This window comes from Lepidothrix coronata, unplaced genomic scaffold (genome assembly GCF_001604755.1).
Source record: "Lepidothrix coronata isolate B3197 unplaced genomic scaffold, Lepidothrix_coronata-1.0 Scaffold9, whole genome shotgun sequence".
NCBI classification, from domain to species: Eukaryota; Metazoa; Chordata; class Aves; order Passeriformes; family Pipridae; genus Lepidothrix; species Lepidothrix coronata.
Genome location: NW_016690189.1, coordinates 8016636 through 8042459, shown reverse-complemented (window position 1 = coordinate 8042459; position 25824 = coordinate 8016636). Strand labels below are relative to the sequence as shown.

The window sequence follows — 25824 nt, the reverse complement described above, 5'->3', positions numbered from 1 at the left end:
ACATATTTCTGAGATTTCTTACGGGGACCAAACTGTCATCATGGATATGACTCTTAGGTAGCTTTTCTGCACTTATGCAATTACATCCTAGTAAATAGAATTAGGAAAGGACAGCTAGAACAAATTATGTATTTCTTCCCTCCTCCTGAAACACTGTTCTGGTGGAAGCGCTCCTGCTAGCTTGTAGCCCACCTAGTAATATGAAAATAGTGCATTTGCTAAGTATTGAAGCTGCAAGTCTTCATGCAGCTTCTCATACCTCTGATTCAAAAACTGATGCTATTACATATTCATCATTTTATATATATATATTTATGTATCTATATATGTATTTGTGTATTTACGTATATATATATAATTTATGTATATAAATTCTAGCTTGATGCCCTCAAGTAAATGTGACTGATAGCTCCATATCTAACATTCAAAAGCATCCAGGTGCCACAGAATTTGTGGTGAAAAGAATTTCAAATTTACTAGTGGCTAAACCCAAGATTTTAATGCACATCTCTAGGAGGTCTGTAGTAAACTACAGACACGGGTGCTGTATCTTATTTGAAGGGTTCTGCAGAACATGAGAAGCACTTGCTCATTCCAATTACTGGACTGTTTTTTCCCTACTTTAATGTCTGTCTGCAATTTATTGAACTAAAATCAATCAGCTATAACAGAAGTGATTTGGAAGGGTCCTTAGCTTTTGAAAATTGGTAGTGTTCCCAAAAATCAAAAGGTTTGTCACAATTTCATGACATTTTAAAAGTCTTTTGCAAGAGTTGATTACCAAAAATCAGTTCAGAAACCCCTCCAATCAACCTGTAACAAGCAGAACAAGGCCACTTACTTTTTAGTTTTTGGGGTAAAAATGTGCCAAGATTGGTACATCCTTTCTCAATAAAACTTTCATCCCAGTGCTCTGTTTTACTGTTTGCTGTCCATCCAACACAATGCCGAGCTGACAACTGCTCAGGCTTTTGGCAGACTGAAGTCACGGCTCCATGATATGGGTGTTCCTCCTGCACACCGTGGAGTGCCACATGTAAACTACTCACTCTGCCTATAAAATTCTGTAAACACTGGGGAGGCATAAATTAAAAATGTGTGTTTACACATATGCATAGTCTGTAGAATATCTAATGAACAAAAAAAGGTAGCTTGAGCAGTATATTTTTAACCTCAAAGCCTAGTGTTATTCTTCTGTCTGACATTATAGGGCAGTATAAGGATGTTGAAAATAGGCATGAAGGGTTTGTTTGCTGGAAGTGTCATTCACAACTGCTGAGGAATATTGGAAAACTAGGGGAGTGGGAAATGCTCACATGCATGTGTTTGCCAACACACATTTGTTTGTGTGTAGGTCTAGAAGTTTCAAAAGGAAACAATAGGGTCATCTCAAGAAGTTCTGGGGGCATCAACTCAAAAAGAGGTTTGTCACAATGCAAGCAGGCTGCAGGGAGTTTAGCTCTGTACATGCAAAGAGGAAATAAAAAGTTATCCCTAAAAAAAAAACAAAACGCCTTCTGGGGGAAAAAACCTGCTGATTTTGGGTCAGTTAATTTCTTCTGGTTTGAAACTGCAGCATGATTTTGATAGGTGGCTGAGGATGTCATGCTGAGAGTTATTGAATATTTGTTTGTTTTTATTCTCATCTTAGGAAGACAATTCACTTTAAGCTATTTAAATGCTTATTTGTTTAACTTTTAAATGTTTGTTCTACTACCTGTCTCCTTTCACTACCAAGGAATGCAGCAATTCCCTGCTGATTTAGTTGGGCTTATCTACTTCTTTTCTCCATCAGTAAAGCTGAGTTGTGTTAGATGTGCCCTCATTTCTTACTATTGGATGCCTTAGAAAAATAAATACTTTATAGTTTTGGGGACTGACATATGAAGTCCAGTTAACTGAAGAAAATTTCATTATCGGTAGCAAGGGGAAAGTTTATACAGATTTAGTGAAGCATCCTCTGGAGATGACTCATTCTTGGAGAAGACGAGCATATTTCTGCTGAGTCACTTACTTTAGTTATATAAAAAGGTTTTTTCTCTTTTCTAGCAAATCAGATAGTTGTTTACAATGCTTTATCTCCACAGATGTTCTAATGCCATATTTGCATTCTTGGTCTTTCTAAAAGACCTGATAGTTTTCGTCTTTCCTTCATCATGATTTCAGCAGCTGTTAGTATGATATTCAGATATAATTGCTGATCTCAGCTTCACCAGGAGATTCACTCTAAAGCTTCCTGCTAGGTTTTTGCTTGGATGAAGCTGTTTGTTATTTTTCTAAAGCCTAACTAATTCATGCTGTTATTGAAGTTCTGTTAGAAAAACGAGGAAAAGAGTTCATTTTAAAGGTTTAATAGTTCATTTTGGAGTGCCTATGCTTTTACAAATTTCCATAAGTGATAGATATCCTAACATTTGACTGTATCCTCACTCCATGTCTTTTGCAATGATAACTTGTAAATATACACAGTATTGACCTTAAGAGTCTTTGAATACAAAAATACCCTACGTGTTATGACACAATTAAACCTTTAGCAACTAAGAATGTGATTGCATAATAAACTTTAGTCCTTACTTCTGACTTCTGCTAGATTCTACCTTCTGCCCTCAGGCATGATTCCTTGCCCACTTTCTTGAGTCAACACCACAGCTTGAGTAGATGTGGAAGTAGCAGATGAGGGAGCTAATAAAACTCAGACGTGTGTGGTTTTGCAATGTAATAATTTCTTTTGTTTTGTCAGAAATAGCTCTCACCTGGATCAGCTCTCAGAGCAGCTCACCATTGTTGTGTCTAAATTAAAAGCCACCCTCAAGGATAAAATACTAGACCAGACACGGGCATTAAAGGTGCATCTCTCTGCTCTGATAATACATACACATATAGCATAACAGGCTGCCAGGCATCAGTTCTAAATGCTAACTCTGAAGCTGTGTCATCCAGGCTGTCAGTGGTTTTCGTCGCAGCTTAAGTCCATAGTCCGAATACTCCTCTGCCTCTGTCACTGCCTGTGGGCAGCTTGCACGAGTTGCTTCCAGGGCGGTACCAGCAACCGGCCGTTTTTTTTTATGGCCCTGGGGTTTCGGATACCTTCCCATGCCCATAAATTCAAGGACGCTGATGTCAGCTGGTGGCTGTACTGGGGAGGCCCCACCTGTAGCTGGGATTGTCCTTCATTTACGAAACAGGCATTTATAGAGAGTGGCCTTTTGCAGCTGCGTGCTGGTACTCGCTCTGCAGCTACAGCAGAGCTACAGGTATGTAACCAGCAGAACTTTGCTCACCAGCCAAGGCAGAACTGTGCCTTTCAGCTCAAGCAAATCCTCAAACCATGCCTAGGGTTTCAGCGTCACAGAACGGAACTGCTGGAAAATGGTAGGTTATTTTTGTGAAAACTTGTGGCAGAAATATAAAATAATTTTTAATAACATTTTCCTGTGAAGTTTTCAAACTATGGAAGGTTTATGATATGATGTCTCAAAAGACAGAAAATGTGAGAAAATACATTGCTAAGAAAAAAGACAACCTTTAATTGAAAGAAATGCAAGATTTGGGTGAGTGCAAATGAAGAATATGCTCTTTTATTTTGTAATTGTATCAGACCTGTGTGTTTGAAATGCTGAAAATCATTGAAATTGGTGAGCGTCAGTGAATTGAAAGGAAGGACCCGTCAGATCCGGAGTCTTTGTGATACCACTTCTTCCTGAAGTCTTTGTCTTGATTTATGTAGTACGACTTCTCCTCAGCTTTGTTACTATGTCATAACTTTGGTGTGCCTGGGCCCTAGAAGTCTTAATTAGTTAGGAGATATACCATGTTGCTATTATGGTTTTTATGTTGCTATTAGTTTGTATACTGCTCCAGTGCTTTCTACTTAGACTCCTAATTACCAGTGTTTCAAAACTTACATGTAAGAATTAATCTTTATTAGAATAGACTAACTGGAACATTAAATTTCTCCCCTTATACTTTAAATGAAATTGTTTATAAGGCTGTGTATGTGTCTGAGATACACATATAAACACGAATTTAAGGGTTGTAAAAGAACAGTTTCGCTGGTAAGCCTATAATTATACCATTTTTTTTCCTCTCTTTTGATTTGTAAGCAGTTGTCTGTGAGATTCTTGTTGATAACATCATGCCTTTATTCTGGGCTTGAAAAATATGACATCTGTAACTCTGTTGGCCTGAGGTGGTTACAAAAAAGAAGTGGGGAGCTGCTCATAGCTTGAGCAGAGGCTGACCCTCCATATCAGACCAACCCAAATCCTGCTGCTAAAACTGGGGGAGGTTTAGGCATGAAGAGGGAAGAGAGGCAGCTTCATCTTTCAGTGCCACTTGAGGCTAGCTGGTGATGAGTACCTCAGTGGGCACCGAAAGGGCGGAGGTCTTTCAGTTTCTTCCAGACCCGGGGCAGTCTGTCTGCTGCAGGGTGTCTTTTGCCGTCCTGTCAGGCATCTCTGGACACTGAGGTTCTCTTTGTTTCTGTTGCCTTGGGATTGCTTTATGTATAAATGCTTCATCAACATAGCTGTATTGGCAAAGAAGTTAAAGAAAAATAAATCCTACCCTATGTGGATATAATTTTAGTAAGAAAAGATCGGTTGCAATTATTTTGGGGAAAGAGGTATTAATTTTGTTCCAGAAAATTATATTGCTATATAGCAGAACAGGAATTTTTATTGACAAATGTTGTGTATTCACTGTTCTGTTTTCTAGTGATCTCATGCTCTAATATTTTCCATTAATGTAAGTTTGGGGGAAACTTCTCTGAAATGCTAGGACTCTACTGTGTTGATACCGTTTCCAAAAATATTGCAAGATAAGCTGCTGCTTATATATTCCTCTAAACTCAGGTCCCAGGGATAAGAAAATCATACTGTATGATATCTCATATAATTCACTGGTTGTAGAAGAATGAAGCAGAAGACTTCTATCTGTCAAAAAATATCTCCCAATTTTTGTAACTAATAATACCTTATAAAGTCATGATTTTAAAAGCACCAAAGAATGATTATGAGTATTTTTAAAAATTCACTTTTTTTTTACTGCTTAAATCTCCGATAGACTGTTCTGAAGCATCTGACAAGACCAGGATAGTTAAAAATAGTGATCATGTTTTATCTTGTGGCTTGCCTCTATGGTCAACTGGTTTCATGTCTCAATTCAGTCTAAATCATGATTCCAATACTCATAATCAAATAGTCCAGTGTGGGAAGATATGCATATAGGTGCTGCAGTTTAATATTGTCAAGAATTAATATTAGCATGCAGGAGGTTATGAAGCTCTGCTCCTGTCTTTGGAGCAGTAGTAGTGAGTGAATTTGCTGTGGAATATGCAGAAATATAACATAAAGGCCTTGCATATTGAAGCAATTGGCAAAACTTTAATCAATGAGCCTGTATTTTTGCTGTAAAAAGCATTATAATATGAAAGTAAAACGAATGTAATACCTGTTAGTAATAATAATAATAAAAAGAAGTAAATACAGCAAATACTTTATTCATTGAAAACTGTCCTGTAAAATTATATGGTAATACATAGTAATAACTTCTTGAAAGGGAGTGTGTTGCTGAATACTTATAAAATAATGGTTGATACACACGTACTTAGCATAATACGAATATCTATGCTGTGCTGTGGTTTTTTGTTTATAATTTGTTGCCTTTAAAATATTTGTTGTTAAAATCAGGCACTTGGAAAATTTATGCCAATTAAACATAGTGGCATTTGGGCTTTTCTGCTTAGTTGATGTTAATCTTTCAAGTCTCTGTCACCCAAAACTGAATTGAATGTCATTTATTTGGGTCTGGTGGATTGAGAAGTAAACTGGAAGGAGCATTTTGTTTTTATTACGTTCATCTTAAATAGGCTCTTAACCATGTTTATACAATGGGTTTTATTAATTCCCAGTTAACCCAGCAGATAACTGACTTAAAACACTCCCCTATTTTGAAGCTGATTCACCTGGTTTTAGAGGAAAGCTTTCATACGGCATTGAATTAACAGAACTACAGTTAGATGAGTTGTAGGTGATCAGCTTTAGAAGTGGTGAGGGAATTTGAGCTTCATGTCCCTGTAACTTGCATCTCTGTAGATAGAGTCACTGTAGTAAACCCTGAAGGGCTGTGTTGTAACAACACTCACCAGGAAGAGGTGTAGGCTTACTTGTATAATCATCAATTTTTCTGTCCTCTTATAACCCATATGTGTTTTCTGATTGACTGGCTAACAAGTCCTAATCCTGCCTTTGACATTGTCTCTTCATATGGAAATAATTGATGTCACACATTTAGTTTGACATAACTTATACGGAGACACCGCCATGTAATGTACTTCACAAATAAAAAAAAAATGACAGGTTCTTATCCAGCAAAATCTGCAATCTCTATGTGCAACCGTGAGCCAAAAACTGAGCCAGGATATCTGTGCAGCTATGGCCATAGAGCAGTAGGGTGAAAGCTCTGTATTGACTTACAGAGCCTTTAGGAGCTCAGGTGTCAGCTACCCAGCTACATGCCACCTCAAGGGGACTGTGTGCACTGCTCTGAGGGTTGGTTAGGATGGCACATACCAAGAGCAACTCTTATTCTCATGAGCTATGTCTACTGTGCTTGTTTTAATGTGGGATAAAATGTTGCACTGAGGTAACCACCAGAATATGCAGTAGTAGGAGATCCAGGCTGGTTGTCTTCTGGCTGCACTTCAAATGGTTGGGGTACAAGTTCATATTTGTGTTTTGGAATGGGGTACACCTTCATGTGCCAACAGGCTGCAGCTGTTGATCCTGCATGCATCGTGACAATGTCAAAGTGGCTGATTCAGGACAGACAGGCTGCATACACTCCTTCTCAGAAGGCCCCAGATCTCATACCATGAGGCAGAAGAAAATTTGTAAGCTGATGAGCAGCAACCATTCACTTGCTAGAGGGAGAATTATGTACTTACCCCTGCAACATGGCCTATCTTTAATGTAAATAGCTGGGCTCTGGGCAAATTCCCCAGTACACAGAACAGCTGGCATTCAAGTCTGCTACAAAGGTGGCTCTTATTCACAGCATTTGAAATGCAAAACACTGCCACCATCCTGTAGGTACTGTTTACACTATCACTGTCACTCAGCTGCAGCAGTAAGGAATTATGTAGCAGAATTTTACTAATCTGTATGAGAATGAGGAAAGAGCTTGAAATAGCCTCTCATCACACAGCAACAGACACAGTATAGTAGGCAGGGGAACGGAGAAAGAAGGAGAACTTCTGTTACTCTTACCTGGAAATTTTCACTTGTTTCTCTATACTTTACACCCTATCAATGCATCTCACTAATACACAATGACAAGTCTTCATTTTTCAGTTTTACTGTGTAGAAAATGCATTCTCACAGAGTATCCTGAGCTATTCTGTTCTGAAAGCACATGAAATATTTCTTAATCAACAGTGGACAGGGGAGGAAAGGGGTTGACTTAAACTTTTAGCTTTATATCTGAATGTTTATCGACATCTGAATGCACATCACAGCTTGGCAATGCAATCTGTAAGTCTCAGTGTGATGGCTTGGTAGTCTGTGCTGTGTACAGACAAGCAGAGTATCTCCTTTCCTGTGGGTGTGAAAGGCTCACGCTTTGGCAGATGAACTGAAAACCATGACAGCACACTCAGGGATAACTGCAAGACCGATGTCACTCAGCACTATCCCAGTTGCTGTCAGACTTAGAAATGACATTAGCAGTCTCTTTTCACATAGGCCCTTTCCCTGGAGGCTGGTTGCTACAGGTTTTTGGAAAAAGATTTGGAGGCAAGTTAAAAAGTCTCTCAGAAGTCCCAGTTTCCTGTTTAGAGTACAGATGCTACCATTGTGGAAAAAGGGACCTTCACCTTCTTCCTGATTGTACCTTTGCCAATATACTCTTGACATCATATGTTTAATTTCTTCCAACAAACATCAGAGCACAATATTTAATAATAGCACTTTTAATTCCAGAAGAGCTCAAGGTTCTCCACAGGAGAAAGACGCTCTGTGCTTCTCCTTTTACAGATAGGGTAGTAGAAATCCAAAGAAGTAAAGTAAATTGCCAAGATCCATATTCATGATAAAACTGGAAAGGGAGCGGGGCCAAACCTTAAGCCAGCCTCCTAATGAAAGAGTTTCTATGTCTTCCATCTCTATAAAGGTTTCCCTGTTTGGTTTTTTTGGGGGGAGGGGGGTACTTCCCAGTGTGTGTGTTTACAACATCAACTATGGGATTACACTGTGTGGGGAGTTGGGTTTTGCTAGGCAATCTCACTGGTGCCACTGGTGCTTCTTCTCCCTCCATGGCCTATGCATAAGTCAGTATGGATAATTTATGGCTTGCAGGTGGGAGTGCAGTGTCTTCTGTGCAAGCATGACACATGGTCATGGAACAAGAAATGGATGGCAAAGATGCAGCTCCTGCAGGGAAGAGTGAGACAGGAATCAGAAAGCTCAGGCTCCAACTGTCAGGCCTCTGCTGCACCTCCAGAGATTTGATTTTCCCAGAGCAGGGCCATACAGGCAAATGCAATATTGAGATCTGTACCTCTGAAAGCCAAGTACAGTGGTGTATGCCCTTGTACAGTGATCTTAAATTTAACCACACCTTCTGTTCCTAATTGGCATTCCTTTTTAAAAGGTCACTTAGAAAATGCAGGCAAAATAATGTAAATAAAAAGAGTTAAGTGTTGTGGGTCATGGCAGCATGCTGAAGTGAGGGAAAGGACTGGAAAAGGATAAGCACCTACAGCTGGGCACTCAGTGAGGGATTTTGAGGTATTTGAACTTTAAAACTGGCAGAATGGATGACCGGAATGATTTAACACTTTTATCATTAATTTAAACCTTAGAAATTAATTTTTAAAATACTTTGTGAGAAGAACAAAGGATGAGAGAATTAATATATGGGCTACCACTTCTATCTGTGTCAGTGTGTGTGACTCCAGCCTCATGTTTCTGACAATATCTGGAAGGATTTGCTTTGGTGGGCTAAAGGTTCTGTTGAGAGCAGGTGCAGTGTGTGGGAAGAACATTTATTTAAACTCTGTGAGCTTTGGAAAATAACAGTGAGAAAAGTACCCAGTGAAGCTGTCAATAGAACTGTGCTGTGCAGTGTTCTGCCATGTTCTGGGCATCATGACTCTTTTGGGGTGGAGAAGGAGAGCTGTGTAAATCAGCTGTGTGTGCAAGAAGAGGGTGAGTGGTCTTTGCTCAGTCAAGCCAAGTGAGATGTATTCTGTGATTTTGCCATAGGATAAAAATTTTTCTGCTCCTGCTTCAGGCCAGGAAGGCCCTAGTGGCACATGTGTGAGAAGGAAAGATAAAGGGGGCCTTTGGCCAGAAAATTGTATTGCACCACAGTTTGACATAAACTTACATTCTGAAGATGCAGATCATTTAACACCATCATATGAAAAGAACCATTTATTGAGATAAGGCGCTTGCAGAGACTGCCAAAATGACAATGGCTCCTAATTCAGCTTGTGTGTGGAAGGGCTCTCTTGACCTGTTGGACAGGTGCCTCTACCCAAGCAGCTATTTCTCCTCCACCACAACTTGCTGCTGTGTGCAGCACTTGTTCCTGGTTCACCAGCCTGCTGTCCTGTGGTCACAGCTCCTCCAGGAACCACCCAGTGCCAGGGCTTTCGCTGCTGGTGCAGGACACGGGAGCTGTTGTTGCTGGAATGCACTGCTGAGAGCAGTGCCCAAGCAAATGGATGCACAGGTTTGGTTGGAAGGTGTGACTAATGGAGCACTGGGGTCTTATGAGACTAACTGTATTATCCTCTCTTCTTAGAAGCTACATTAGGACAGAGCACTTTCTTTGTGAATATACTGTGTTAATACTACTTGTAAATATATTTTGCACATCCCCGCCTCTTTTTATCCTGAAGAGAAGTTTCACCATGGCTAATCTTCTGGTATTATTTAAATAAGTTGATATTATTTAAATAAAAATCTTAAACTTTTGAATAAAGTATGATTTATAATAAGCCTTATATTACTAAAATGCCAAGCAGTTGAAGCCTTTTATGTATCCCTTTTCCAACTGCTTACCCTCTCTATGCTTTGATCAACTACACCTGGCAAGGCTTAAAAAAAAAGGCCTGAAAGTTTCTGAGGAAATAAGGATGTTTCATCCTAGGTGCTGGAAACTACACAATCCCCTTTGGAAATGTACAATTATTACTTCAGTGAAAACCCCAAACCCCACAAAATTTGCCTATTTAATTTTTTACTCACCTTTACCTTCAGAGTTCCCCACCCTCTGGCACATGAATTAATGTTCATGTCTGAGCTGAAGGACTGAAGAAACAGTTTCCATTTCCATTTTTCCCCCAGCAGCCTTATAACTTTCGCTAACTTATTCAGCTCCATAAGAAGTATAGGAAGGGTGGCAAGTCACCACCTGTGTGCAGTATTCTGTGTTAGTTTGGTTACTTTGAATACTGCATTAGGAAAATAGTGCTTCCTTTGGTAAACCCACTCACTACTTACTTTGGGACAACTATGTTAAAACTGGTGTTAGAGTTGAAGAAGAAACACCTGCCAAGAAGGTGAGGTCTAGTATTTATTTTTATTTTAGAATTTCAGGTCTTTCATTTATGAAGACCTCATTACTTGAAAACACCAAGGAGGCCCTTGTGTCAGATAATTAACCTCTGGCAGTACTGTTACCTCAGAACATGTCATTCTAATAAAAATGCAAACGGTGGCAGGGAAATATTTTTTAAAGCTGCAAGCTCCTCCTAGAATAGTTAGCTGTGTTGATTTATGTATGTTTATACATGCTCGTGCCTTGGGACTGTTGCTGTCTCCAGCTAGAGAAGAAAAGCAGTGTGATTCATGCATGGGCATCGTAACAACTGTACCTGAAAGGTGAAGTCCTGCTGCTATTGCAAAGGAGTTGGTCTGAAGGAACTCCAGATTTTCTTTGTGTAACAGTTAAAGGTGGCAACTCAAGTATTCTGTTTATTCCAGAAAAGAAAACAGTACATGTCATGTACAACTTAATGAGTGATTATAAAACAATACTTTACTTACACTTTTCAGTAAGTTGAAATGTGTTAAGTGTCACTTAATGCATTCCTCAGCATCGGCAATCTGAAGATAAATGTGAAAATCAGGCAGAAACACCCCTCAGCTCTTAGGAATTTAAGTACCTTGGCATACGCATGCCCTGGAAAACAAGTTTTCCTTGAGTGTTCACAAATATGGTTTGAAGCTCACGTGTGCTAGGACATTCAAGGATTTATCTCACTTGTGTAATGTGCAGAAAAGGGGACTGAATTGGTTGCTGTGCTCCACTGACCACTTTGGAAAATACAAACCCTGATTATTTAGTTGGTTTGGTAGGATTTTTACAACATGTTTATTGCGAAAACCTCTAGGTATCAAGGGCTTTCGAACAGCAGTGGCCAGGGTGCTTTATGCTACCACCTTCCAAGTGAGTCTGCCCCAAAATGACAACCCAGTACTGCTGGCTTCTCCTTTCTTTCCCCTTTGGACTTCTGAACCTTTAGGATTTGCTCTGCTTTGTGAGGTTTCCCTGTAGCCACAGGGTCTAGATTTGTTTTAACAGAGGTTGAGATGGTTGCTTGATGGTAACTCCCTCTAAGAGCTGGAGCTGAACCAAATTGGCGGCTGTCAGCAGGAGGAACGGGACTGTCGCCCCTCCATCCAGCCATACCTCTGGGAGATCATCGTGCCACAGCTTCTGCTGTCCCCTCAGATACGACTTGAAATTTAAACAAACAAAGCGATTTATAGCCCAGTCCTTCTGGCTAAAGCTCGCTCCCACCCTCTTCTCCCTTCAGGCGTCCTCCCTTTATCGAAGGAGAGGGACACCACCGCCGCGGCCCCCTCAAGACCCGCCCGGTGGGCGCCAGAGCGCGGCCGCCGCCCGGCTCGGCGCTTGCGGCGGGAGCGCCGAGGGGTTAATCGGGGCGTGCCGCTGGGGAGCGGTGCGGGAGGGGCCGTGCCGGAGGGGCGTGCCTGGCGCTCCCGCACCGCGGCGGCGGCCGAGAGCCCCCTCAGTGCCGCGGGCGCGGGGCTGGAGGCTGGGCGGCCCTCGGCGGGACACCGCGGGTGCCGGGCTGTCGGCGGCGCCGCCGAGGGGCACGGGCACCATGCCGGGCAGCGACACGGCGCTGGCCGTGGACAGGACCTACTCGGACCCGGAGCGGCACCGGCGCCGCAAGACGAGGGTAAGGCTGTGAGTGAGTGAGGGCAGGCGGCCGGGGAGGCGAGAGTGGCGGGGCCGCCCGGTGGGTGCCGAGCTCTGAGAGGCAGCCGCCAATGAGGTGTCCACGTTTTGCTAGGTTAGCGATCCATAGGGAAGTTTTTTTTCTATGTGCTTCTTTCGTATTCCTACTCTGACTACTCTTTGGTATAGGAAAATTAAATTAAACCAGCTGTTGACATAATAGAAACCAATGTTTAAGATATATCCACAGTCGAAACTAGTTGGACACGAGTAATAGAGAACTTACTCACCAAAGTCAACAGCACTGATGATTTAATGGGGTGACTCTCTGTCTAGATCACAGTGGTGAATACTGGAGTTTGGGGTTTGTTTCTCAAGGTTTGTTTAATAAACTGTGGAGCAGGTGATTGTATCTGGCAGCAGAGAATGATTACGATTCCCTTTATGAATCTTTATTTATTTAAAAGAGGGCTGTGGCAGGGATGGAAAGTGACAGAAAAGGTGCACTTGTGTGCTAGGGACAAAGAGTATACTGTATATCCACGATGTATGACTTTATGGGATAGTTCTTCTTATAGTCTGCTGGCAAGTTCGTCTTTCTTTGTCTTATTATTTTGATGTTTTGTTCATACGATATATGTATATATAAACATAAACGTGTATGGGCAAAGCTTGTGATCCTTTCATGTATTTAGTGGCATTTGTGGTAAATGTCTTGTTGATGAAGGCACTTGACTTTCTAGTTAATGCACAGATTTAAAATCCTTACCTAAATGCTTAGCTCAAACAGGTGTACAAGAACTGCCTCTTTCTTCCCAACCACTGCAGGAAGATACAAAAACAGGAGGTTACTGTAGCAGACTTGAGATATTGGAAGACATTCTCTTATCTATGCTGAGATCTGGCATCTGGCAATAAATGAGCTTTCTGGTTTGAAATGTAAGGATCAGCTATTTGTGAAGGAAGATCTTTTTTGGGAGGTGAGAGGGGAAAAGGTTTTTGGTTTTTGGGGGAGGTTATTTTTCTGTACTGCACATTAGCAGTATTTTCCATCCCTCCAGCCCATTAATTGACAGTGCTGGAAAGGAGATGGCATACTTCAGATTGTTTCAGAATAATGAAATGTTTTAAAAATAGGTAGCCCTATACTCTGTAGCATTACTACTGGAGCCTACAATGCTCTTCACAGTCCAAGCTGGATGCACATGTGAGTCATAATGGAGTTAAAAATGTTATGCATTTCCTTTGTTTTTCTCTTTGAAAGTTGAACTGATTGGTTTTTCCCTTCATTGATCTTGCTGTAAGAATAGTGTGCTACCTAGCAAACTGTGGCTATGGAGAAAAGTTGCATATCTTCGTAATATTTGGCATATTAAGAGTTAAACTCTACTCTGTAGTCTAGTTGATCTGCTTAAAAGCATAAAGCATCATGGATATTATTAAAGCCATGTTGATTATTGTACTTGTGTATTGAATTTTTTTTTTTAATCTGATGTTTAAGACAATTTTGTAAAAGCATTGGTCTTCTGTCTGATTTAGGATTTCTTTTAACCAGGATTAGCCTCTCCTTCCCTTCCTGTGATCACGAGAACTGGAAATATAACTCTGTACAAGTTTAGAGTTGTATGTAATTGTGATGCTCCAGAGTTTGGGCTTTACAAGTTGTGTCAGATATCACAGAACCTATAATACGATTGCTAAAGTAGTAGCAGCAGGTTATATGTTCCAGATGATTGTCAGAGCCTTGCATTAAATCTATTTGTCCTTAGTCCGACAAATAGGAAATTTTCCTGTGTACACTGACTGGATGACTTCAATGTTTCTCTTACTGCTTTAACCAGGGGGATGGAAATGGTCAGGCCCTGGAACAGCAAGACCCGGTGGTATTATGCAGGAAAAAAGACAAGAAAGCAAAAGCTATTTTTTGTTTAGAGACAGAATAAAAATCATCAGAGCAGCTGGAGTTATAGCTGCTATTTCCCAACAATAATGGAGAAAAACAACACAGTGCATGAAGACAGCAATACAGAGCTGGTGACGGGGATGCACAGAGAACCTGAACAGACTGGGGAGACTTGTTATGTGAAGGACGCCTTGGAGCTGGCTTTGTCAGCAGGATAGGACATAAAGTAAGTAGGGTTTGGGGAAAAGAGAAGTGTCAAAATAGTTGCTGGATCTCATAGTCTGTATGACGTAGGCTATTGAGTCCAGTTTTTAGGTGGGCAGGTTTTAAAGAACTTCTCCAGCCCTTCTCTTTCAAGTCAGGACTGCCTTTCAAGGCTCTATTAAAGCTATCATCTCTGAATACTCGCCAGGTTATCCTATTTAGACCTCAGAAACCTGTGTACACAGTTCTTTTTTTTTTTTTCCTGCTGATCAGGACATTGCTCTTCACTCTTGATCTCTTACCCATTACTGAACAAAAATTTTCCACATTTTGTCAGGATTATAAATTTATATGTATAGCTATGTAGCAGAAAAATCGTTTTCTAGTACAACTAAACCACATGGAATCCTTTACCACATCCCATCAGAAGTCTATGCAGTAGTGTACTTTAACAAGTGCCAGATGCATTAGAGAGAGATGCAGGAAGGTCACAATTAATTAATTCTTGCACACTGGAGCCTATTCAGAACTCTCTATTTATTAATGGAAGACATATTTAAATTTATAAGAATTCTTCCCTTATTAAAACAAAAAAACCCACATTACCTGAAACAGATGTGGTTTACTTATTACCAAATAGAGAATCTTAATTTCAATCTTCTCGTTCTTTCAGCCTTAGTGAGACTAGCAATAGTATTAGTGTTTTGTGGATGATTTAATTCTTACATGATCACACATACAAAAGGCTTACATTAAAAAAAAACCAGAAATCCACTTGCTTTCTTCTGATGAAAAAACATTCTGTGGAATGTGTCTTCTCATTTTCCATGTCTCTCTTATGATCCCTCCAATTCATCTTGTCAGTACGGGCGGCAGACTTTTTAATAATCTCTCCTCATATGTGTGTCTTTCTAAGCCTCTAATCACTTTCATCATCTGTCTTTGAATTCCCTTTATTTCTTAAAATCTTTAGTAGGTTTAGAGGAAATGACATAAAGGAACCTAAAAGGATTAAAAAGGAACAAACAAAAACCCCCAAACAGAATACCCCACCAAAGCAAACAAACCAAACAACAAAAATCCACCACTCTACCCTAAGCAAAAAGCCACCCCACCCACAGTTTTAGCAGAAAGGGAGATTTAATCTCCTAGTGCTTTTTAAAATGCGAAACAAAGATCACTGTAGAAGACATGCTTGTTCTGGGCTCTTGTGACTTGCAACCAAACTTCCCAATGTATTGTGCTCAAAGACCTTATGAAAACTTATCCCCACAGTTCCCTCAGGTTTTGACATACAATGAAAATAATTTGATGAGACAGAATATTGTAAAGACCTCCAATCTTTGATTTTAGATCCACAGTATTTAGAACTGTGTGAAACCTGTCGAAGAGTAGGCTGCATGATGCAGGGGTTTTGGGAATAAGAGAGGGAAACCATAATTATAATGTGAACCCAAAAAGCCTGATTAGTTTGTTTGAAGAAAAACCTGGTTTGTTAATTTAAAACAGTAACTATGGTTTTGATTGTTTTGTCATTTTAGAACTATTTAAAAAACTGTAACTTCTTACTTTTTTTTTCCCCCTAATGACAGAAAGGAATTGTCGGAAGTTTCCAAAGTTGGTATCTTTTTTTTTGGTGTACTTTGAGTTTTGGGATTAAATACACCTAAAAGCTAAAAGTCACTGTTAGGTGTAATTTGTTCTTGTCAAATGAAACAAAGGGGGAAGTTGTTGCTGTGCAGCTTAGAATAGCATTGCTGTGCTCTCCTGATCCTGCAAGGTGAGCCTCTTCAGTAGACTTTTAAGCCATAATGGTTGTGTTTTCACCCAATCCATCTTTTCCCTTACCCAAGAAGGAAGTTTTAAACAATAAGTAGAAGGGGAGATGCATCTTCTTTTTAAGGTTTAAGCTGATTTTAAGTTTGGAAGTTTTATAAATAGTTTTTGGTCTCCACAAGGAAGATGCACATCTCTGAAGATTGTACATGTCTGTTCCTTTGCTGTGCTGTTGATCTGTTCTCGTTGAAGTGGATGGTATTGCCTGCAGGACCAGGGCATCTGTTATCCCCTTTTAAATGTTAGGTATATTGAAAAAAAGTCACTGGGGGAAAGTCGCCAACCTTCTGATTTGCTTCCTTTTTGAAGGACATGTAATCGTCCTTCTGTCAGGTTGCCAGTGGTGATGTCAGGGGGATGCCAAGAGCTCTAGATTCCTGGCTTACTTATTGTCATCTCCATAAGTCAGGCTTTCTCTAGGCACCACCTGGCACAACGTCTGCTTAGAGGGTAAGCCCTTCTGAGTTTGGTGGATTTGACATCTAGGACTGTCCAGGCTAAAAAGATTGCCACTGCAAATTGTCCCATTTTAGTTGTTTTGCTTTTGTCTTCACCCCCCCAGTGAGTATGGTTTTGGAAAAGACTTGTGAGGGAGATGAATCACTATGTCACTCTAGGGAAGGGTAGAACCTAATTCTCCCTTTTTATTTATCTATCCATGTGGAGAAACTTTTCTGAAGAGCATTGCACTATTTACTATTGAAAGTTTTTTGCCCTTCCCTTAGTCTGAAACAGGGAGGATTAACATGCAAAGCCAAAAATCCACCTGCTGATCTAAAGCCTTCAGAGGTGGGACCTAGTATGTGATGGAATGCCTTGTGTGCGTGCAACCTTTTCCAGACACTCAGCAAGTGAAAACCCCTCTAAGGCATATTTTTATATCACTGTACATAATCTAAGCTTTAATTTAAGGACAAGGATGAGAGTGGAGGGATGTCTCTACCGGATGAGCTATAAAGAATACCTACAAATTGTGAACTGTGATTCTGTTACTGTAGAAAGCTGAAATGAGGCTTTCTGTTTTCCAAAAAAATTACAGAAAAGCTTAATATTGAGAGCTGGCCCACTTCATTATTGTTCTGTTTAGGCATTACAACTGAATAAAATTCCAGAGGGCAGAAGTTGTGGAAACTACTGCTATTAATATTTTCTTAGTTACCTCTGTATTGGACACTGAGACTATGTGCATTTGAATGGACCTTTGATACAAGGTATTTGGCATTAATTCTAGATACTTCTGTTAACCTGTACTATAGTAGGCATCTTTCCCTTGGCTTTTCCTATTTGTGTACGATTTACTAACAGTTGCCTTCCTTTGTAAATTTCTCTCGGTAGCTCTGGATGAAGAAGTTATGTGGGGATGTGAAGAATTGACACTGTGCTATTGAATTAAAATAAAAATGTGATCCAAGTAGTGCTGAATTAATTGGAAACTTTTGATTAACATCAGTGGCCTATGGAACCAATCTGACGTGAATTAGAACAGCCTTATGGAAAATTCTCTGTGTATTAAGTGTTCTTTACAGGATGGTAGATGCTATTTCCAGTTCATATTACTGTCTCGTCTACCTTAAACCAGGAGGGTGTAGGTGGGATTTTATCTTTGTTTTTTGCTTTGTAAATACATGCTCTTTTACTGGGTTTGGCAAAAAATGTATGAAAACTTGTTTAGTTTCCTGGCAAAGGTTGTGATGAAAAGAGCAGCCAGTGTGTGTGTATCTAAGGACTGCAACAATGAAACACTTTAATTATCTATGTCATGTAATTGTTGGGGGGGGGTTGTTAATAGGAGTATGGCTATCACATTCTTGGCTTCTCAAGCATTAAATAAGATTTCTTTTTTTAATTGCCTTGCTCATGCTGTGTTTAAAGGAAGCCTTTTCAGTTGAAGATGAAGCATTATGATGGAAGTTGGCGTTTTAAAGATACGGAAGACTGCAATACTCTGGAAGTTCATACACACAAGAAGTGTTGATTTATAAGGTCAGAAAAAGCATTAAGCAGAGCTAGTGGAAGTCTTCCAGTCTTAAAGAAAACCCTGATATTACCTACTACCACCAAAAAAGCAAGTGACACAGCTTACAGGAAATGTGAGGATTCAGTGCTTTGGAGTCTGTGGATTAATGTTTTTAACTCTAAGGGTTTTAAATGCTACACTACAAGAATTACTGTTACAGGAAGAGAAGCCATGTTAGGGTAAGTTGATGTAGCAAGTTTCTCTGGTTTTACAGCATTCACTCCTTTTATTTCAAGTTATTCCAGTACATGTAATACAGAAATTACAATTCAGCTAGTGCTCATTGTTCAAATGCAAAATGATATAAATATGCAGAAAATATGCTGCTTTATACCAGAATGTCTGTACAGGTGAGTGATGTGCAAAGATCAAACTAGCAGACCCATTACAACTGACTGTTACCATTTTTCTGATTCAGGGCAGTACAGCTTAGTAGCACACTGTACTGTAAGTGTGCTGAGGACTTCTCAAGATTCATTGCTTCACCCTCCATTCCTAGAAATTAATTTATAGCAAACGGGAACTGGCTGTTTCTGGGACTTTAGTGGCCATTGACTCTGTTTGGGATTATGGTAGACAAGAAGCTTTGGTTGAAGGCTGTGGACAACTGCAGGTGGAAGCTTTGGAACTGAGTAGAATCAAACCCAGTACTAGTCTCAGAGACATTTAGTATTAGAAAAACTAAATTAACAGATCTTGTTAGTAAGAATTGCCTAGGTCAGGTGTGAGGACCCTTCTTACTCAAGAAAGGCCAAAGATGACTTGACTATTCACTCATTCACAGCTGCTTCTCCAATCTGCAGCATTGCAGGTTGCCACCTTCACCCTGCCAGCATTTCCAAAGCTGCTCAGAGCTATCTTGTGCCAAGTCCATTAGGAGCACCCTAACATAAGGCTCCTTCACCCTCATTGTGGTCATACTGTGCTTACAGATTCTGCACCCCACCCACTGCTAAGCTACCTCACCCCCTGTACCAGGGCTGAAGGGCAGGGGAAATGTGCAGATGTGACTGGGCAGCTCTCAGCAGCTTTTGGGCATGTTCAGGGCAATAGCAAGGAATGAAGAGGATAGTAGGGAGACATGATGAAGAGAGGAACAGACGAGGGACTTCGTGTGCTCAACCTAGAATGGAGTCACTGCCCAGAATGGAATTACTCCCCCTCCAAAGGCAGGTGCAATTTTCTTGTTCTCCTTCTTTATTCCATATAGATGACTTGAAAATAAAATGTTTCAGTATTTGGTATTACTCTAGTTACTGATACATGTGCGTAATATGGGATTGTGTGGCTCTTACTGTGTTAGGAATCCCTAGTTTTACTAGAGGTTTTGGTAGGAGTAATGCAATCCTGGGTCATGGTTGTCCCTGATATTTTTGGCAGAACAGCAAAATATCTCTTCACCTCATCAGGTTTCTAATTTCTTTCTTCTCCCTTCCCTGCCATGTCCAGAGAAAGAGGTTGTCTTTGCTCATTCCCCTCTCCTGCCATACCTTAAGGAAGAAATCTAGTTACATCTTGTCATCTGTATCCAGTCCTTTTTTGGAGCAAATTACAGTTTCACCTGGATGAACAAAAGAAGGATGACAACCTTCTGCTAAAATAAGTGTTAAAGGGGTATTCTTAGGAGTCTCTTTTAAAGCCAGATACTAAATCAGCAGACTGATTCAACCTGCCAGGCTCCTGTTGTGCTAAAATGGGTCCAGAAAGTTTACAGTGAGTTTGTCATACTCTTATGTTGTTATCCTGACCAGCTTTTTGTGAAGGTCTCTACAGTGGAACCCTTTCTTCACATGTTAATTCATGCAATGGGTGACTCAGGCCCTTCTGATACACAACATCATCACAAGCACATGTTGCTGGTCCTGATGAGGGCCTGTGGTCTGTACAAGAGTTATGCTCCTTCTGTCATGTGCATGTGGGCTGGATTTAGTAGACTTTTGTACCAGAGGCATGGGAATACTGGAGATGAGAGAAAGCAAAAGCATTTATAAACAAGACCTGAGGAAGGTTTAAGAAAAGTTGAGTGAAGACAATGAGAAGTTTGACAATCAGTGAGATTTTCTCCTCTGGTTGCCAATAGGTATATGAAGAAATTCTGAGACTGTCCTTGTTGGCCCTTACATGTTTTGTTCTCGTAAACTGCATGGATGTAAGAGCTAGATGCTTATTGCTACTCCTAAAAGGAGATGTGCCATTGTTAGGTGATTCCTTTGTGTCTTTCCAATCTGAACTCCTATGGTATCCTCTCTCTAGCGCACAGAACAAATTGCTATTGAACAAATCTTCTATTTCTGATATTTATGAAACTGGCTTCCTATGCATTTCTACCTGAGGGACACCATTGTGTCTTGCAGTATAAATTTAATGTAGAAAAAACATGCACCCTTCTTTTCGATGAGCCTTTTTTTTTTTTGCCCTCAAGGAACTCCATTTCTCTTTTTACCAAGTAACTGGAAAGTCTGGAATAGCAGGTGAGTTCAGGAGATGAATAAGACATGACCTATGGCCTACCAAAGCTCAATCAGAAAGTGATTGAGTGGAATCTTGAGTGACATTCATAAAATATGTCAGGCTTGGTGTCAAGCTTCTGTTTGGGATTTGTTGATGCCAGAAGCTATGATATTTTTTAGGTTTGGAAGGCTGGGCTTTAAGTGCAATAGCTTACAAATTGTTCTTTCACAAGATATTTTGACGTATATTCCCACTTTTCATGCATACTTAGGTGGGATTTGTTATTTTCTAGTGGCTATGTACATTACACTGTAGCCTATATGCAAGCTGCTCTTTAATTTTGAAGAATTTCTCTTGCAATGAAGATATACCCACTTGTGGTGTTTTGAAACAAATAGCCAAGACCTTGTTTCAGTTGTTCTTGTTTGGACTTGAGAGAGTCAACTAGAATAATCTTTGTTCTGTGCCATTACGTGGTGTGGCAGTTAATGTCAGAGAAGGCTGAAGTTCAGTGATTTCCTTGAAGAGAATCTATGCTTTGAAATGAAGTCTAGAGCAGTGGTGACAACATTAGCCTAAGGCTCTGGTGACATGGATTCAGGCTACTGTGACAGCTCTCAGCCCTTGTGTAATGATGGGAGTCATTTCACCTCTCTGAAGAGAGTGTGGCTTCTCCAAGCGTGCACAGGACAGGGGATAAATACTATGAAGGATACATGTTTCAGAATCATTAGCCATCCAGGTGGCTACTTCAAGAAAAAACAACCTCTTACTTTTTTTTTTTTTTTGGACTTCCAAAAATACACTGTGGGTGTGAGTTCCTGCTTTCCACATCAGGCAGATTTTAAGACTATCTGTCATAGGTGCTTCTTCCCCCCAGATTGTTATTGGGTATTTGCTCTTAAGGTAATTGTGAATTGTACCCTTTGTAGCTGAGTGGGAAAGCTCTTGCAGTGATCTGTCTATGTTGATTCAGTAAAAGCTTAAACTACATCACATAAAGGTGCCTATCTGAAGCTGGCTGAGACTAAATCCAGCCTAAGTAGCTGTGTGGTAATGGGTGTTGCAAATACTGCATAAAAAATGCAAGTTCCACCATTTTTCTTGCATTATAGAACTAGATGTATATACTGAATATGTAGGCATCTGTGCCAAATTAACTTTACTCTAGAGTGGGACTTAAAGTTCTTTATTAGGCGGAAAAGCAAAAGGCTTTTCTGGCGCTTCCTCTTACACAGTGCATTCTTAATGTTGCTGATTCTTCATTTCACTTACACATAATTGTACTGTTTTAGGAAAACTTAAAAAAACAACAACAAACCAAAAAAACCCCCACTCTGTCTTTTTGCCAGCTTTGCCATTATGCATAGAAATCATTGGTTTCTGGGTGCTCAGAAATTTGGCAGTACAACATGTTACCTTTCCTTTCCCCTCTTCTCTCTGTTTTGACTCGATTATGATTATTATAGAGTGCTCCTGCTGTGAGTACTCTACAGAAATGCATTATTTTTCTCTGTGTAGTTAAGCCAGAATTAAATTATTAAAAGTTGGATTTTTTATTTAATAGAAGAAAGGTGAAAAAATACCAATATGTGACTTGAAAAGAAGGGGAGGAGTCTTAAATTTATCTTATTGTTACTGCAAGAAAGCCAGAGATTACTTCTGTAAATCTGTAGGGCCCTTATTATTTCTGGTAGCAGCATGTGCTTCTGCTAATGTGAACTTTGTGAGTGCTTTGCACTTTGTTAGTGGTGCATTCCATTGGAATTAGGCTGTTATTTACTTCTCTGTCTCACCTTGTGGTAGACTTGAGGCTGCAAGCAGATAAAACCACTGCCAGGGCTTTTCCTCCCCTTGGATAAATAAGCACCAATACTGGGTGATTTCAGCCATGCAAGATTAGGCCTTCTGCACATGCTATTTGTAATAATGTTATTAATGAAAACAGGCATTTATTAACTTTAAGCACATCAGTAAGAAGTCAGAAAGAGACATCCTTTTAGCTATAGGAGCTGGGATCACACAGCCACAGTGTCAACTATTTGTATTGTCTTGTTATAGGTGTTGCTGATAAAAAAATAAATTCATTCTTTCAGCAAGGTAGGCATGGCAAGGTTCACAAATTTGGAAGTCGATTTTTTAAAAGTCTAAGGGGAAATTTATGTACGAACTTTTAGAGCATGGAATTAGAAATTATGATTGAACTTGTTTCTTTATGTATATACAGTACTGTCTTTGGTTTGAAGTAAGTTATTTTTTTTTCCAGTACATTTTTCCTTGATTTAGGGAGTTCACTTTGGCCTTGCCTAACCTACGGCAAAATATGTGCTGATAGGACATATTAGTTTACTATTCCTCACGTGTCTGTCAAACCTCAGTATACCTTAACCTTTTTGGCAGGTTCTGCCAATTAAAAAAATTAGTCCTCCCTATGGAGCAGGAATCAGTTTTCCAGCACTAGGATGTAAAGTTATATAGTGTTTGCACATATGCAGCAACTCTTCACATCTTGGCAAAAAGTGCTGTGTGATAAGTTTTCAGTGTCACTCATACGTGCTGTTCATACGAACCTACTTCATGCCTGGACACTGGCAACTATTAATGTTGTCATGTTAATTTTGTGAAGTAGGTGTGACTGAAAAAGAAACCTGTATAGCACAGTGGTAGGAGTAGAAGGGTGAAGAGAGGTGAAAAGACTGTCTTGGAGCACTGCTGTTGTATAAAAACATATATAGAATTTGTACTCGGGGGCTCCAACAGAGGTCCAAAGTAGAGGCTGCCTGAGAAAACACCTAACTTGCATAAATTCTGGCTTTCCAAAGTCTGATGATACTGTGCCTAATTCCTTGAAAACTTTTAGTCTTTATGATGATCTTCTAATTTCCTCTGTTCCAGTCCTCAGAATAAGAATTATTTGTTCCCCTTGTAAGTGCTTCTTCAGTGTGATCTGTCAGTGAAGTCCCAAAACTGTAATGTCTTCTTTTCAGAATATGCCCCATAATCTTCAGTATTCAATTGCTCTTGTTGTTCTGGAATGGACATTTTGAAGAAAAGGGAGAAAGGAAGAAACTGGGAGAAAGAGGAAATTTTTGCTCTTTATCTGCAACAAATGGCTCAAATCAGAGTCTGTGAGTTGAGGAGATCTGGGTCTGATGCTCATCACTCCTCAAGTGTAACTGCGTAGTTAATATTTGTGCCTTGCTTTCTTGTGACTGACAGAATGCAGGGAGCTGCAACACTGGTCCCTATTCTGCAGACTCATAGCTTGTCTTACCACTTTCCCTCACTTTGTCTTTCTCTAACAATGAGAAAACAAAGGTTGTTCAGCCTTATACTGTTATTACAGATGCTGATTGAATTAACTTGTGCTGAAGTTAGTATGGAAACAGAAATCTTAAGTGAAGACCTGGTTTAGAATTTTCATTTTTAAAAATGGAAAAAATAATTTTGTCTGTAAAACAGAATCCTCACACTGTTTGGGGTTTGTGGCATTTCCCTTTTTTACATTGCTTTCTTAATATCAGACAAAGGGCTACAACGATTTGTAGACTCCCTGATAAGATAGCTTTAAATCACTGTTGTGATTTATCCCCAGCCAACAACCAAGCCCCACGCAGCCACTTGCCCAACTCCCCCACCAGCGGGATCAGGACAAGAATCAAAAGGGTAAAAGCCAAAAAACTCATGGGTTGTGATAAAGACAGCTTAATAGGGAAAGCAAAAGCCATGCACACAAGCAAAGTAAAGCAAAGGATTAATTCACTGCTTCCCATGGACAGGCAGGTGTTCAGCTGTCTCCAGGAGAGCAGGGCCCCATCAGTTTGTTGAGAAGACAAATGCCATCACTCTGAGTGTCCCCTCTCTTCCTCCTTCTCCCCCCCACTTTATATACTGAGCATGATGTCATATGGTCTGGAATATCCCTTTGGTCAGTTTGGGTCACCTGTCCTGGCTGTGTCTCCTCCCAGCCTCCCACGCACTCCCAACTTCCTTGCCAGCGTGGCAGTACAAAAAGCAGTCAGGGCCTTGGCTCTGTGTAAGCCCTGCTCAGCAATAACAAAAACATCTCTATATTATCACCACTGTGTTCAGCACACAGCTCCTCACTAGCTACTGTGAAGAAAATTCACTCTACCCCAGCCAAAATCAGTACAGTCACATAAAGCTAAATTCACTTTATTTATATCCCTTGCACATTGCAATAAGCCTTCATTTCTATTTTAAGAGGAAATTTTTATCTCTGATTACATCCATTACCTTGCTAATTTTAGGGATGTGAACTCCTCATGGTTTAGTGAGACAGTTTTAATAGCTGTGTCTGAATACTTGTTTAAAATTTATCACTGTGTGTTTCTATGTAGCGCCAAATATTTTGCTTATGATGTTGCTGTTTTGGTGACTAACAGGCTGAGGGACTGATAAATACATACTTTAGGGTCCGTGAATTTTAAATAGGAAGAACTTCTCCTTCCAATATGATTTTGAACAGTCTCATGTTCATCATATGATGATACCATTGTATCAGTATATTTTAAGGCTGGAGAGTTAGAATTGGCTTGGAAATATTTTATTTGAACTGAGTGTCTGAAATTCCAATGTAAGGGGCAGTGAGCTTGCCATATATTTTACTACCCAACACGTGAAGCAATATCTTTCTTTCCCTTGCTAAATTTGGGAAAGCTTTGATTTTAGGAGGGTAGTGCCTGGTACCATAGTGTGCTGTGATTAACATACTATGAAGATTCAGTTCTGGGACTTCTGTGATAAAACTGCATCATTCTCCAAAATTGTCTTTTCCTCCTGGAGCAGACAAGTCTATCTGTTGTCATTATCTTTGCAATAGCAGTAAGATTTAGGAGACCATAGTGTTAACAAAGGTACAAAGTGTCCTCAGTTCAACAGCTCATTTCCAAACACAAAAGAACCCTTGGCATTATCACAGCAGATGTACTTGCTTTTTTGAATGTCAAATATTCAGAAGTATTCCTTAGGCTAACACAACACTCAGCTATCTTCTGTCAGCACTACAATTACCATAGGAAACTCAATTTATGAGACTTCTGGCTAAAATCGTGGTGTTACATGCAAAAGTAGAATCCATATAGCCACAGAAATACTAATGTTTTAAATAAAAATAATTAATACATGTTGCTATTGTAATTCACACTGGCCGTTAAATCCCCAAAGAGGATATGTC

At 40.0% G+C, this 25824-nt stretch overlaps 1 protein-coding gene across 6 annotated transcripts in view; it reads left to right on the top strand.

The window, feature by feature from the left end:
• TMCC3 (transmembrane and coiled-coil domain family 3) overlaps nt 1–25824 on the top strand; it is a 156385-nt gene that overhangs the window by 95602 nt on the left and 34959 nt on the right. Inside the window, exon 1 of one of the 6 annotated variants that reach the window (XM_017804327.1) lies at nt 3286–3372. The exons of 4 other annotated variants lie outside the window; for them this stretch is intronic. In XM_017804327.1, coding sequence (XP_017659816.1) covers nt 3370–3372 — 3 coding nt within the window. In that variant the 5' untranslated portion in view covers nt 3286–3369. Of the gene's footprint in view, nt 1–3285; nt 3373–12114; nt 12218–25824 lie in introns of those variants that run through there. One more of the 6 variants, XM_017804323.1, reaches the window with a different exon arrangement.